This window comes from Herpailurus yagouaroundi, unplaced genomic scaffold (genome assembly GCF_014898765.1).
Source record: "Herpailurus yagouaroundi ecotype Mexico unplaced genomic scaffold, PumYag 141, whole genome shotgun sequence".
In the NCBI taxonomy this organism is placed as follows: Eukaryota; Metazoa; Chordata; class Mammalia; order Carnivora; family Felidae; genus Herpailurus; species Herpailurus yagouaroundi.
The window spans coordinates 74,389,775-74,405,347 of record NW_024412396.1 but is presented as its reverse complement, the minus strand read 5'-3'; the positions used below and the strand labels follow the sequence as shown (position 1 = coordinate 74,405,347).

Here is a 15,573-nt window from a genome sequence, read left to right as displayed (position 1 = left end):
CCCCCCCCCCCCCCCCCCCCGCCTTCCCCAGCTTGCCTTCTCTGTCTGCAGCAGAGGGGCAGGGCCAGCTTCCTGTCTGACCTGAGGTAGGGGTCCTGTCCGATGAGTGGGCTTAGCTTAGCCTCCCTGCCACTTTATGAGGCCTGGCCCCTCCTCATGGAGGGTACCTCCCTCTGTCCCCTCTGGCCAGACCTGCCTCTTCCTTTTCCCACCTGTGTGATTGCTCTCCTGCCAGGCCAGCTGAGGCCTGACCTTGGCTCCCCTCTCCCCACCCCGGCTCTGACCGGCTGCATTCCCAGGCAGGTGAAGTCCCTTCACTGTGTCCCAGAGCCTCTGTGCCTGCCCGGCTTTGTCTCCCCCTGAGCTGTGGCTGCCGCACCAGAGGATGAGGTCCCCGAGGATGCCCAGAGGCTGACCCTGGAGCCGAAGCCCTGAGAGGGCGAGGTGGCCTCCTAGGATGTGGAGAGCACAGGAGGGAATTTTCCATTCAGATTAGGGGTTCGGGGCCCTGTCCTCATGGGGGCCTCCTGGGTGGAAGATGGGAGGGCCTGGTGGTCGGTCTCCACTCCTGCAGTTCTAGCCAGTGGTTCATTTTCCCCCTGGGGACCGGCTCCTGAGACAACTGCCATTGGATTTTCTGCAGAGTTGAGCACCTGGCAAGCCCTGGGGAGGTCTGGTCCTCCCAGGGTGACCAGCAGCCTGTCCTTGCCTCTCCCTGGGCTGCGGCAGACATGGCTCCAATCCCAGCATTCCGTTCTGCTCTGGCCCGATTGGAGCCCCGGGGTCTTTCTCCACACAGAGCTCCAGGCAGGCAGACCTCATGGATTGGACGTTGGCACCGTCTTTTACAGATGGTGCCGATGAGGCTGCGTCATGCAGACGGGGCGCCGGAGGGCTGGGGTGTAGCGGGGACGGGACTTGCTCAGGTACCCTGGTAACACCGAGGAGGCTGGCTTTGCCCCTCTGCCCATCCTCTGTGGCGTCCACTGAGAACTGAGCAGGCCCCAGTCCCGTGTCTTGGGAGTCTGATCTGGAGGGAAAGCATCATCGAGGTCTGGTGCCAGGCCAGTCCTGTGGGGACAAAGGGGAGAGACGGGGGGGGGGGGACTCAGGAGGGCTCCAGGGAAGAGCTCGGGTCAGGGGCTGCAGTCTGAATCTGGGGTGCTCTCAGAGATCGGCAGGAGGAGGGTAGACAGAGCTTTGGGACAGACAGTGGGTGAGCTTCTGGCCCAGGACTGTGCCCTCAGTGGGGCGAGGCGGGGGCCCAGAGGCTGGAGGAGACCGGCAAGGGTGGGAGGGAGCACGGCCGGCCTGGGCACCGCGGGCCCCCATGACATCCGACCCTCCTGTCCTCAGAATCTGCTGAGGGGCCGCTTCGGGAGGAAGGAGAGGGATCTGGTCAATGCCCTGCAGTCCCTGTGGCAGGGCCTGGAGGGCTGTCCCAGCCTGCACTCCACTCCCGTGTATGAGGTAGGAGGCCGATTCGGGGGGACTGACTTGCTGGCGGTCGCCCTGAGGAGCTGAAGCAGGCACCCCTGGAACCCGGCGGTTAGGGGTTCGATGTGGCTGGTGGTGGGGACAGGCCCTCCACAGACCCGTGCTGGAGGAGTTTGAGTAGCATCCGCCTCCCCGCCCCCCTCCCCCCCCATCCCCGAGGGTGCACCGCTAAGGCCAGCCAGACCGTGTCCTGGGACAGCTTTCAGTCGGGCCTCTCCATCTTGTCTTGTGGAGAGCAGAGCATCATGCAAAGTTTGCACACGGTGGTCTTTGGGGAGTACGTCCAGGCCCTGGCCACCCACCTCAGGATGCTGGCGCCCAGGAAGTGGGGGAGCCTGAGGATTCAGGTGGAGACGGACATCTGGAAGTTGGACAACGTCTTCAGGAAGCACGGGGTGAGCCGTGGACCCCTCGGGTAGGCCAGGTGCTGGGAGGGGGTCGCTTCGTCCTCCCTTTCCGGCTCTCGTCTCTCCCGGCCCCCTGCCTGGGCCGGGTGTGCTGTCCTCGCCCAAACCACACTCAGACCTGCTGGCGCTGGGCCTCGAATCCCACACACAAGGCTGGGGCCGCCTGCTTCCACGGCGACACTGTGAGATAGGGTTGGGATGTCGCAAGCTGGGGGGAGGCAAGCCCTCCCAGGACAGGTGTGGGGAGCTCAGGAGGTAACTTTGGCGGGACCAGGCAGCTCTGACCAGCAGCGCCCACCCTGGGGCCTGAGGGGTAGACCTGGGCTCTGGGCCTGCAGGTGGGTAAGGGGAATGGGTCCTCCGGAGAGACAGGAAGCCGGGAACACAGGGCCCATGCTCACGTACCAGCTGCTCCCGGCAGGGTCCCGGCTTGGCCATCCCAGAGGAACCCATCCTGGGGATCTTCCAGCTCAGTGAGAACAAGGGCAGGGAGACTGTGGATGATTGGCTGGCCTCCTTCAGGGACAGATTCCCAGGTTATCTGAGGTACGAAGGAGAATAAGGGGCTGGGGAGGGGGTCGGTAGAGAGGGGGACGGGTGAGCCTACGGAGGTGGGGTGCTGCCAGGGGCCCCAGTGGGGGCAAGGCCGCACCAAAGCATGGGCCCCTGGGTATGGAGGGTCAGTAGCTGCCAGAGACTGAGAACCCTAAGCTGGAGTCTCACAGCTCATTGACCCCTATTCCCAGATAGGGAGACTGAGGCCTGAGAGCAAGGGTCTGGGCAAGGACTTGCCCAGAGTCCCCAGCAAAACACGGCAGGCAGTGCAGGACCATCACTCGCCTGGGGTCTTAAGGGAGGCTGGTCTCCCTGCCACCCTCAGAGTGCTCCCATCCTGACCCGTTCCTAGAGTTCCCAGGGCTCCCTGGTAGGTCGCCTAGGGGTCCCCGGAGGGAAGGGCGGGTGGAGACTTGGGGAATGTGCTAGTGTCCCAGCCGCCCTGGAAGATCCTGCTCTAGACTTCATTGGTGGGCACTCCTGGGTACGCGGACCCCGTGGTCACAGGTGCACAGACCCAGAGGCTCACAGGTGCACAGAAGCTCTCTCCTCACTCCCTAGCATGCAGGACCAGCCATGCAGCTCTGTGGACCCGGAGGTTGAGGTCAAGGGAAGATCCTGCTGCTGCTGCTGATCCCCCAGCTCTGCACCAGGTGACTGAGGGTGCAAGTCTCCAGAGCATCCCTCCAGGGGAGGCGATAGGGCAGGGTCCAGCCCTGGGCAGGGTGGCCAGGGCCGTGGCTCTGGAGATGTGGAGGGAACCAGGTCAAAGGGCACAGCCGGATCAAGGTCCAGTTGCCGTAGCAGATGTGGCATGGCCAGCCTGGGTCCCGCACCTTGTGCTCTCGAGCACAGTTCTCAAACGTCTTGATCTCAGGACCCCTTTACTCTGAACAGTCACTGAACTTAAGTGCCGTAGCTTACGTGGTTAAATCTAAGAGTTACCATATTAGAAATTAAAGCCAATAAATATTTAGCAATTCATCTACAATATTGGTTAAAATAGTAATTCACCAAAATGGAAAATTAGTATTTATTAAATCACTAGAAACAAAGTAAATGACAATATATTATTTATATGTGAATATATAGATTTGAAAATAAATTAACATTTATATAGAATAACACTAATTTAGGTATATGAATTTATTTAAAAAAATAAACCCATAACATGTTAACATTATGGCAAATAATGATTTTTAAATGGAGAAATTAAGTATTTTCTGCAATAATAACAACAAACTTAACAATATGGGTGTCATTGTTTTATATTTTTGCAAAATCTTTGTCTGGCTTACTAGGAGACAGGTAGATCCTCATTTATTGGCTGCCGTGTTCAATGTGTTGTGACATGTTTTGGCTGGAGTATATAAGGAAGGTCCAGCCTCTCATAGGCCAGTTACTATTGGGGAAAGAGAGGGTATTTTAATGCCTCTTTTAGGAAATTATGGCCAGTCTGCTTTGATATCACACCTTTCCTGGATAGGTGGTAGTTTATTAAAGATTAGGACGTACATTCTGAAACCAGCTTGATGAATTTTATGAAATTTGCATGCTCTGTTGTAGTAAAGCCCCTCGGTCTACTTTGCACTTTGAAATGGCTCTTCTACCCATATGTGATTTTGTAGCATAGAGTGTTTGTCACCTGGCAAACACAGGTTCACACTGTGGATCTAGATGTCAGCATGTTTTATCAGACCTTGTCCATAAAGCACCTTTGTTAACATAGCTATCAGTTTCATTAGGAAAGTCTATAGCTGTTGGGAATCCCAGGCTCACAGTGGAAGACACAAGTTTTCCAAAATCCCAATTTTTGCTCGGGAGCTCAAAATTTTATCATTGGCAACAAACACCATCAGTTGTTTGCCTTGAAGTGGCCAGCTCACATCATTCATTTCCAAGAACATGCCATCAACAACTGAACAGTCTGTCCATGGGTCATTCTTTCAAGTAAAAGTGGTGTTCCATGAAACAAGTAGCTAGTTCAGCTTGTAACTCAAATGTCAATTGCACAAGTGCTTTTCCTCAGGGCGGCCATCGTCTTTCACTGTGCAATACAAGGGCCAGGTATGAACTGTGTATTTCTTCATGTGGGATCTTAAAAATTTATGCATCACAAATTTTGTGTAAATCACAAATTGAGATTTAACAAGAGTAAGTATTTTTACTCTTTTATCAGCACTTTTTAAAGTGAAACTGGATTTTTTTTTTTCCTGTGGGTACATGGTGGTGAAGGACACTAGTAGAGTTTGGTGCCACTGCTTTGGTGTGGGCCAAGGTTCTAGCAACTTTATCCGCCATGGCTTTTGGGCCATTGGTGTTAAATGTCCACTCAGCGAAAGGGGCATATGAAAAGTTTTGACCTCACAGGTCACCTGAAGGATCTCAGGTCCCTGGGATTCCACTGAATATATTTTGAGAACCACTGATCTAGCTGCACTGGGCTCTTCTCCTGCCCATGTGCCTGCTGTTGGTTGACTCACATGAAATTGTTGATATTTGGTCAGATTGTCTCTACATCTTTGTTTTTTTAAATTTTTTTTTTTAATTAAAAAAATTTTTTTTCAACGTTTTTATTTATTTTTGGGACAGAGAGAGACAGAGCATGAACGGGGGAGGGGCAGAGAGAGAGGGAGACACAGAATCGGAAACAGGCTCCAGGCTCCGAGCCACCAGCCCAGAGCCCGACGCGGGGCTCGAACTCACGGACCGCGAGATCGTGACCTGGCTGAAGTCGGACGCTTAACCGACTGCGCCACCCAGGCGCCCCTGTCTCTACATCTTTGTATGTTCTGTTCCACCTACCTGGAGTGTCCTTCCCATCTGTCGAAATTCTTCTCCTTTCAGGCCGCCAAGTCTGTTGCTCATTTTCTTTCCCAAGATGCACATCACAGTCTTCCTCTGGCCAAGAGCTGTCTTGTCTGTTCATTGGCAAGTGGCTTGATGGCAGAGGACCAACCACATTTGTCTTTGTCCCCCCAGGGTCTGGCAGAACCCTGACTGCCCTGAACAGAGGTGGAGGTGAGCAGTAGCTTCAGGGAACCTCGGGCTGTGGAAGTTGTGTGACTCCAGCAGCTACCTAAGGCAAAGGATCTGGGTGCCCCTGATCCCAGTGCCCACCCGGTGGCCACTTCATAAATGACAGCCTGATATTCAGGAGGAAGCCAATCCTTCCGAAGTCTGGACTCTTCTATCAGAAGGAATGCCTGGGGCATTTACCCTGGAACCCAGCCACCAAGCTATAAGGTAGGCCAGGCCTTGTGGGAGGCCACGTGCAGGTGTCCCAGCCAGCGACTCTACTGAGGACCCAGCCAGGGCTATGGACATGAACCCCAGATGTTTGAGTGAGGAGAGCTTCAAGATTCCTGCAGCCCCAGCTGCTGTCTGATGTATTATCAGAAGTAACTTGTGTCTGCACACCTGGACACTTGCCTGGTGTGGAGACCCCCCCACCTGGTGTCAGAAGAGCAGTCGCAGGAAATGTCTTGGGTGGACGTTCAGGTACCGCTGCCTCCGGGCTATGTGAATAAATCGCAGCCGACAGGCCTCTGGTTAACTCTAGAGTTGGAAGCAGTCATTTCTCTTTTTCCTTTTTTTTTGTCCTCCTTGTCCACATTCTCCTTTCTGGAAAATTAAAGAGTAGCTCCTGTACATCTGTGTTTGTGGTCTGTGACCTCGACCTTGCATAGGAATTTAAACACTGTGTTTAGCGGATCCCCTGGGCTCAGATAGGTAGTATTTTTATATATATTGTAAAAGAAATGTGCAGTTTGGGTCTGTAGTTCCTTGTTTTAAATTTTATTTATTTATTTTGAGAGAGAGAGAGCACGCACAAGCAGGGGAGGGGCAGAGAGAGAGAGGGAGAGAGAGAATCCCAAGCAGGCTCCATGCTGTCAGCAGGGAGCCCGATGTGGGGCTCAAACCCATGAACCCTGAGATCGTGATCTGTGGTGAAACCAAGAGTCGGATGCTTAAGCGACTGAGCCACCCAGGCGCCCCTGGGTCTGTAACTCCTTTTTGTCTCTAGATATATTGAAGAGTTTTCAATTAAAATTTCCCGGTGGAAGGGTCTTTTCATTTTTAAGACCTGGTTTCGTTGCATGATACCGTAGAATGCTGCCTATATGATTTCTATTTCTTGGGACTTATTTAGCCTGTAGCCCTGATCATCCCCGTCCTCGACCCCAGCAGGCCTTGTCCACAGGCCACAGCCTGGCCCCTCCCTGGGACGCTGCTCAGGTCAGTGTCCTTGCCCCGGGAGGACCCTCAGCTTGGTGGGGAGGCCCAAACAATCAGGAACATAGCCACCTCCCACTGCTTTTTTTCCAACCCTGGCCCATCCCGAGTCCTTTGAGTTCTCAGAGCCCCCCCGCTCAGGTCCCGCAGGTCAAGGTGAGCCTGGGGAAGGGGGCTGTCCCTTCATGAGCTGGGGTGGGAAGTCTTTCTTCCTTTCTTTTGTCTCCTGGTCTCTAGACCAGCAGGATTTTGTGGTTGTGCAGAGTCCAAAACTGTGCACAGTTTTCGGCCTGGAGTCCAAAAGGAGGAGGACCTCACATTCCTTTGTGTCTGAAGAAAGAACTGGCTTGTTCGTCCCTGGTCCTCTCTGTCCTCCGGCCCTCCTGCCCAGTGCTGCCACCTGCTGAAGACAACGGCCAGGCCGCTTCCTTCCTGATCTTCCACCGCTGTGGGTCTCGGTCCCTCCTCTTCCTCTCTCCACCCGGAGAGCCCTCTTTTCTCTGACTCGGGCCCAGAACTGTGTCCCTGGGGTTGTTTCTGAACGGGCAGGGCAGGACCATGGCTGGGAAGGATCGGGAAGCCCTGACATGCTTGGTCTAGGAAGCAGAGCCCCGGGGACAGCCAACGGACCAGCCACACTTTCCACCCCTTTGGACCCAGGGCTGGACCACGGGGAGAGGGTGCTGGGCACTGTGCCAATCACATTACGTAAGCAAGCAGTCTAAGAACAAAACAGAATAAAAAGTTGAAGCCATACGTGTTATTTGAAACCGGCCCAGACTGGTGCTGGGTAGCAGCAAACACTGATCGTCTCCTAAGAACAGTGTCTTCATTCTGGCTGGTTGTCAAAGTACTCCAACAGAGGTGGGGAGAGGCAGATGAGAGAGAGAGAGAGAGAGAGAGAGAGAGAGAGGGAATCTGAAGCAGGCTCCACACTCAGAGCAGAGCCTCATGTGGGGCTAGAACCCACGACCCAGAGGTTCATGACCTGAGCCGAAATCAAGTCGAACCCTTAACCGACTGAGCTCCCCCAGGGGCCCCTACAAGGAGTTTTGGGAGGACAATGAACTCCATGCAAAAATCAGCAAGCACATGGGCGAGACCCAGCAGGAACAGTGGACAGCGGGCGGGCTGGCAAAGACCTGGCTCTCGGCCACCCCGTGTATCAGGCATGGACTGTGGAGCGCAGACTAATCATGCCGGAAGAAATAAATACAAGCTTGGAAATAACTATAGGGCAGATGCTGACTCCCCCTCACTGGGGATTCCTTGTGGCCTTAGGGAGGTTCCTTTGGGACCTCTTGGGGAGTAGAGTCACCGGTGTCACAAGAAAACCCTGTCCTAACATTTCCCCTTTCCTGAGCCTTCCGCATGTTGCAGAGGAAGTTCATAGCTGTCTGCCTCATGTACAGCAGGACCCTGATGCAGCCTCCAGAAATGCATTAGGACCGGTCTCAGGTGCCCTTGCCAGGACGCTGGTCACACGGTCACAAGGGGATGCTCCTATGTCAGCGGAGGCCCCATACCCACTTTACGCTTTGCCCCAGCCCTTGGTCCCAGCGTGCGGGTCCAGTTCTACCTGACTTTGCCCAGTCCCTGCGGACACACGTTTGCCAGACACTGCAATTCCTTCCTCGGATAAGCTAGTCCCCTCGAGTCAAGACTGACAATCCCGCTTTGTCCCGACCCTGGTTGTTGGTCTGAAGGCATGAGGGTTGGAGAGAATGGGTGTGATCTTCTGAGACCGCTGCCGGAGGCAGGGGCTCGTATCTGCCAGTGGCAAGTTCTCAGAGCCACCCCCCAGACATCCCCGTGCCAGACCCCAGGTGCCCCGATGTGGGCCCCGACGTGGACGTCAAGACAACGCATCTTCCTCGTGGTTCCGTGGCAGAACACACGGCCCGGAGCTCTCCGCCCAGTCCGCTGCGGCCAGAGGGAAGAAATGTTTAAGGCAATGCTGCCACCAAGACGTTAAGACCTCCAGCGCCACGTCTGTGTTCACCCCCTTCGCGGACGTTCCCCTCGGGCCAGCCGAGTCCACCCCCAGCTGTGGGGGCATCACCCCTGCATCGCGGCAGCTTGAGACTCAGCTGGCCGGTCTCTGCTTCACCACCTGAGGACCTTCTCAGGTGCCACGGAACGTGCTTGCTCCACGGCCACAGCACCCTGGAAGTGCCCAGGCTTTTACAGTCACTCCCAAGGCTTCCCTCAACAAATAGGCAAGGAGAGTCTGGTGGCGAGCAGCCTAGTTTCTCTGGAACATTCCACATGGTACTTCCCAGGGTTCCCAATGGGATGAGCCTTAATTGCCAATGAGTGGGAACCCACTCACCTGTATACTTTGAACGGATGCTGGAGGTCAGCCTAGGATCTGATTTTAAGGGTGGCAGAGCTGAAAATGTGACAGGTCTCTTACACCAAGGATGGGGCTCTGACAGGAACAGAACGACCTGTAGGCACAGATGGAGATGTTTGGAAGGATGGGCCTGAGAATCATCAACCCCGGATTCCTGTGAGCCTGCTGCAGAATCGAGGGGGCCACCCCTGTCCCCGACAGTCTACGGAGCCTTCACCTGAGGCTGGTAACTTGCAAGGTGTCGCTGGGTCTCTAGGTCCGTTGAGGCCCTGCCTTGTTACGTCCCAGCTGATAAACAGGATTGAATAGAGCCCAGCAGGAAATGCAGTCCCTGCTCTGGGCTGGGGGGCTGGGAACTGCTTCCTTGCCAAAGGGTTGAGGCACCCGGTTGAAAGCCAAGCCGCTGGCTGACTGCAGAAGGGGCCTGCGGACGCAGCTTGAAACCACCAGGGCAGCGTGAGGTGGGGACTGCCATGAGCCAGGTAGAAATGAGTGAGAGGGGATTTGTCTATTTGTCCTTGTGGCTCAGTTTTCCTTCAAGTATGTTGAAGCTCTTACAGATGCATAAACCGCATCTGTTATGTTCTCTTGATTAATAGACCTCTGCTCTTTTTATCTCTGATAATAGTCCTTTTTCTGACATCTATTTTATCTGATGTTTTAAGAGCCATATGGCTTTCCTTTGGTTTGACATGGCGTATCGTTTTCCATCCTATTGCTTTCGCTATATTATCTTCATATTTAAAGTGGGCTTCTTATAGATAGCATAGAGTTGTTGTTTTTTTAACCAAATCTGACGATTTCTGCCATTTCACCAGGGAGTTTAGACCATTTGTGTTTCTGTGATCATGTCCTTATCGCCTCTTTCATCTGTGTCATTATTGGTCTGTTTTAACTCGTTGCTTCCTCTTATCCTTATGGGTTCTTTTTTCCTATTTGTTGAATGCCTGATACTGGGAAATCAGATGACAGGAAGCTTATCTTTTTGGTGCTGGTTATTTTTATATTCTGTAAATTTTCTTGATTGTTGTTCTGGGAGGCAGTTAACTTACCTGGAAACAGTGAGATCAGTTGGGGACTTGTGTTTAAGTTAAGGACCCAAGCAGCATTTAGTCCAGGGTGAGTTTTCCCCGCCCCTGTGCATCTACGCCGAATCAGGGAAACAGAAAGTGTGCACCTGTTCACCAAAGCCGGGGCCAGGGACGTCCCCAGCAGCACCCTCAACCTCACGGCCATCATCAGTGGATTGGACAAGAAGTCTGCTAGACCCAAACAAGGGCATATGGTTCAGCAAAGGGAATGGATGGATGACAGCTGTGCACAGCCCCCTGTGGAATCCCGCCAGTGAACTCTGCAAGATGCCAGACATGAAAAATCCGTGTTGGGGCGTGCACATCCCTGCGGATGACGGCCGAGACAGGTGACACTCATTCTGGTGTTAGAGGACATCACGGAGCTTACCCACGGGGAGGACAGGAGAGGGATTACCCAGTGGGCTTCTCGGGGGGCTGACACATAAGTGCTCACTCTGTGCACTTACAGTCTGTACATATTTCTTCAACTACATTACACTTCACTTTCAAAATTTGACTCACACAGTTTTATGGAACGGCTCCATGTAGAAATTGCCCCATCCCCAGATGCTGTCCCCGGATGTTGTCAGGGCCTAGACCACAGCCACGCCATCCAGCTTTGATCTTGTGACCTATGGCACAGCTGAGAGGGAGTGAGGCCCTGACGGTGAGATGCACTCACGAGATGTGCTCGTGGCTGCCATCGGGGGAAATAACAACAAAGCCAGGCTGGCACCGGCTTCTCTTTCTAAATGCCCCCCCCCCCGGCCCCCGCTTTCCGTCCCTGGGGTCGGCTGCCCCCTCAGCACCTAACAACCTACCCGGCACGGCTTCCTGAGCAAAGCTCTGGCAAACAAGGCGGCCATCATCCTGGGTCTACACTGCGAGTTGTTGCTTAGCAATTCTCTTTCACGACACCTGTTTGTCTCTTCCCGGGACAGCCAACGAGCAAAAGAACAGAGAGACATGGGGCATCCTCTCAGCGTTTAGGAGACAAAGATCAGGGACGGCCCGTCAGAGTTACGGCAACGGGCAGCTGCGAAGGACCCATCGGAGCCACCTTTCTGGGGCCCATGTGACCATCTACGGAAAGCAGGGTGACTCCAGCCAGGAACTTGGTGAGGGAAGTAATTAGTAGCAGGAGGCTCGGGGACCGGGGGGACACAAAATGGTGATTTCAAACTGCTAAAACGCAAAAAACTCATCGGAAACCGCTAGATGTAGAATTTGTTAAACAACGTAGGGGGACTCCCCATCCGACTCGGAGCCGGTCCCCTGGCTGGGAGGGCACGTGGGTGGGGCGACAGGGTCTCCAGGCAATTCGGAAGCCCCGAAGCTCCAGTCACGCCCAAAGCTGGAAGAGGTTTCTGAGGGGGAACCATCTGCCGCCATGCCGAACACCATGTCGCTCACGAATGTCACTTCATTTCTCAAACACACCTGGACGCAGAGACACGGATAGGAGCGAGGGAGGCCTGGGGTTAAGGATCTGCTGTCTCGAGAGGAAGGAGGGATTCCGGCGGTTCATCTGAGACATCTCTACCGGACTGCATGATAGGGAAGGATTTGGCACGACAGAGCCTGGGTCACAAGCCTCACCCCGAGGGTGTGGAGCCTCAACGACCCTCAGGCTGTGACCCAGAGCCATGGGCGCCCGCATCACCCGGGGCTTGTACAGGAGGCACCACATGGGTCCCGCTGGAGAGCACGGAACACTTGGAGGGCAAGGACAGAGCCCTCCCTGGAAGGACCTTAAGGTCCACAGAGGCAGGAAGGGGCAGGAGCTGGAGGGCAGGTCAGAGGGAGCCCCTCGCCCAGCCCGAGTCTGGGAGAGGGCAGGGAGGCAGCTGCAGGCAGACAGCTGGTCAGCAGGGCCCCTGGCACAAAGCCACCGAGGTCCCGGTCAGGCTGGCAGGGGGCTGGAGGGAGGCACCTGCTGCCGGCCTGTCCCAGGATGGTACCTGTGGCACCTGTGAAGGTGGGTGGGGGCCACCTGCTCCTTGCACCGGGCCTGACACAGAGGGCCCTGGTGTCCGAGTCCAGCCACCTCCCCAAGGCCGGCCTCCATGGGCCTCACAGCTGCACTCCCTCACTGGTGGTGAGCCCCATCCCCGTCGGGGCCCAATCCTGGCCCGGGGAGGGAGAGGTAAGGAGCTCAGTGTGGGGGCTCAGGGCTCCCCCACCCGGTGGGCCCAGCTCTGGTCTGCCCCAGGAGTCTCCTCCTGGGGTGTCTTCACTTCCATTTCTAGAAGCCTGGGCTTCAGCTTCCAGAGCATGGTGTCTGGGGCCCCATCCCCACCCGGAGAGCTGGGGGAGCCCTCGCCAAGTGTGATGCCCTCCGCCAGCTCCATTTCTGACTCTCCCTGTGCGTCCCATGGGTCTCCGTCCTTGTCCTGGAGAAAAGCCACGAAGCAGCTCAGGTGGGAAGTCCCCTGAGCCTGGCCCTGCTCTCTCCCGTCCCTGGGCCCCCCACCCCAGGCGTGTGGACCAGGCCCGGCCGGAGGGCAGAGCAGGGTACTGAGCGAGCTCAGTAGCTGACTCCCTATCGGCAGGGCCTGGCGCTGGGCGCGCTGCAGCACAGGCTGGGGGGGAAGGCGGCTGACCTAAGGGCAGGATGTGCCCCTGGTTAGGAGGGAAAGTACCCACTGGCCCCTGGGGGGGGGCAGGCTCTCTGATATCTTAGATGCCCCCCACTTGCTGTGGGGGCTGGGGAGGGCCTGGTGGGTTTGACCTAGAACCTACTGTGAATTTCGTGTCTCCGTGTTCTGCAACCGGCTCAACAGGTGAGTCGAGCCGACTTTCCAGGGCCGGTCCTTTCTGTCACCGCGCAGGTGCCCTTGCTGGGGTGCACTTCCGGTCTTGCTGCTGGGGCACGCCCCCCACCGCTGCTTGCCCTTCCTTCTGCTGGGACCCTGCGGACCTCCGGACCCCCATGCTGGCCACACATTACAATCGCCTGGGCAGCTCTGGAAGAACAGCTTCTGTCTGCTTTGGCCTGAGCCAACGAATTGGGGATTTCTGTGGTTGAGGACTCCAGGTCCTCCAATGAAGGTCTCGAGGGGTCCGGGCCCAGGAGTCCTGCTTTACTCCTGTGGGCAGTGGGGGGCCCCTGGGGGGCTGTTCCCGGGCGGTGTGTGCTCCTCCTCTTCCCCTTCCCCCGGGTCCAAGGTGCCAACAGTCCCTTCTGGGTCACACCCACAGCTGCCTGGTTCTCTCCGCTTACTTTCCTGAGCCTGAACGGGTGGCATTCAGACTGGGTCGTTTCCTGCTTGACCCCTGTGTTTTGGGGTTCGGCTATAATGTCTGGGACAGTGTGTGTTCCTGTACACGGGCTGTGTTCATTTGCCGGGGGTTTGGCCCTGCAGGGGCCCTGCCTCTGTCATCACGGCCAGGCTGGTCACTGGCTGGGTTGGAGCCGTGCCCTCCCATCTGGGGATTCCTCCTGCCTCTCAGTCTCTGGCACTTTGGCAAGGATGTCCACTGGTCTCAGGGGCTCTTGTCTCCAGCCACTGTGTGGTCGCTGCTGGTCCTGCCTCCGAATGCTGTCCTCACTTGTCCCTACCCTCCTCCTGTCTGCTCCCCGCCCCTCCCGGGCTCTGCTCCGGGGCACCCCTCAAGATTCCTCACCCCGATGTCTGCCCTGAGACTCTGTGCTCCATGCCTGGGACCCTCGATGCTTCTATCCTGGACGCACCCTCCAGAGACCAGTCCTGTAAGGTGTCTCACCCTATGGGGACTCTAAAGAGGGTCTCATGAATCCAGTCACCTGGTGGACCGCAGTCCCAGCCCAGCACCTGCCCACTTACGCCCACCCCCAACCTGGTCCCTGCTGGCTGTGGGCACCTCTCTGTCCTGGGGACAGGATGGCTGTGACTAGGCGGGCCCAGGTGGCAGGGGGCTCTGAGGGTGGGGGCTCCAAGCTGCAAGGGCAGTGCGGTTCTTGGGGGGCTCCTTTGAGCTATGAGGTCTCCCCACCCTTCCTTGCCATGTCTTGTGTGGCTCCTGCCCCTTCCTCGTGTCTGTGACCCTCAGCAACCACCTGCCCCTCTCTGAGCCTCAGTTTCCTCATGTGAAGTCACAGGGTGGGCTCTTCTCTCCCAGGAGTAGCTGCAGGATCCCCCATGGTGGGGTCAGACCAGGGCCAGGCTCTCCCTCCCCTTGCTGACCTGACTGTGCCCTGGTGCCCCTGGCTCACCCACCCCTGCTCCATGACCTGTCCCATGTCCTCTCTGCGGGGTAGGGTTTTACTCTGCGACACTCCCCTCAAGCTTGAAGAGGCCTCCACCCTCCCTGAGGAGGGTCTCCAGCCCTCTCCACCCTGACTGCTCCAGGAAGAAACACAAGCAGCACCTACTGGGCCCGGACCATCCAGGGCTCTCGGCCTGTAGTTCACTGAAGGCAGCACTCCTAGGTCCTGTGTCCCAGGGGCCCGTGGGGCCGAGCCGTCCCCCACCCCTGCGTCCTGCAGAAGCCCCAGCCTCGCCTTCCCTTCCTGTAGGGCCCAGCCTGTCCCTTCCTCCCAAAACTTTGGGTACTTGGCCTCTGATGGCTACTCCAAGCACTCACCTGAGCCTCTCCTGCCTCCCTGGAGGCCCCAGACCCTCCTTCCAGGGCTTCTGGATCCTTCAGGCGAGTCTGAGGTAGGGGTTGTAGGTTCTGACTGGTGGGGTGGTGGTGAGGCATAGTGGGGGTGACCTGGGGGTAGGTGGTATGGTTTCCCTACCTCGGTGACTTGCTCAGTCCCTGGGGTACCCCTGACTCTGGCAACTGAGACCTGACCTTGGGGCCTGATCTAGCATCTCCTGCCAGGTGCTGGGGACAGGAGGGTGTGGGGATGCCCGTGACCCTTCCAGAGTTTGGAGACCAGGGTTCCACCTAGAATCTTCTGGGGAGTATCCTGGGGTCCAGCCTTTGAACACCTTTGCCCAGGCCTGGCCTGTGAGGAGGAGTGAGAGGCCAGGGCTGTGCCCCGCTGAGGGCCCAGGTGCTTTCATGGAGGCAGGACTGGGGTCCAGCCACCATGGCAGATGAGCTACGGGGCCCCACGAGGCATTCAGACATGGGTCCCGGAGGTTGTGGACCACCCCAGGGGAGGACTCCCTTCACATAGGGAGGAGAATGGGTTGGTGATAGAGCTCGCCCAGCAGGTCCACTCAGGCTCCACCCAAGGACCACATGGCCCTTCCTGACCCGAGATGGGGACACTGAGGCCCAGATGGGGACACTGGTGTCCTGTCCGTCCCATCCTAGGACATTGCTGCCACCTCAGTTCCCCACCTCCACCACATCCACCCTGGACCTGCTTTTCTTGGGTGTTTGGGGGGCTCAGAAGGAACACCTGCTATGCCAACACTGGACGGCCTCCCCCCTCCCTGCTGGCCCACCGCCTGCGTCCGGGGGCACAGAAGCCACTTGCCTGGACCCAGGCAGGCTTGGCCTGGGAGACTCG

General features: G+C 56.6%; 1 protein-coding gene across 8 annotated transcripts in view; it reads left to right on the top strand.

The window, feature by feature from the left end:
• Window positions 1-6,110, top strand: part of LOC121032326 (uncharacterized) — a 17,150-nt gene extending 11,040 nt beyond the window's left edge. For 3 of the 8 annotated variants that reach the window (XM_040478303.1, XM_040478304.1, XM_040478302.1), the window contains 5 exons: window positions 1,357-1,470; window positions 1,737-1,892; window positions 2,326-2,450; window positions 3,021-3,112; window positions 5,442-6,110. In XM_040478303.1, coding sequence (XP_040334237.1) covers window positions 1,357-1,470; window positions 1,737-1,892; window positions 2,326-2,450; window positions 3,021-3,093 — 468 coding nt within the window. In that variant the 3' untranslated portion in view covers window positions 3,094-3,112; window positions 5,442-6,110. Of the gene's footprint in view, window positions 1-1,356; window positions 1,471-1,656; window positions 1,893-2,325; window positions 2,451-3,020; window positions 3,113-5,441 lie in introns of those variants that run through there. The other 5 variants (XR_005791232.1, XR_005791235.1, XR_005791234.1 and 2 more) reach the window with 5 other exon arrangements.
• The last annotated feature ends 9,463 nt before the right edge of the window (window positions 6,111-15,573 follow it).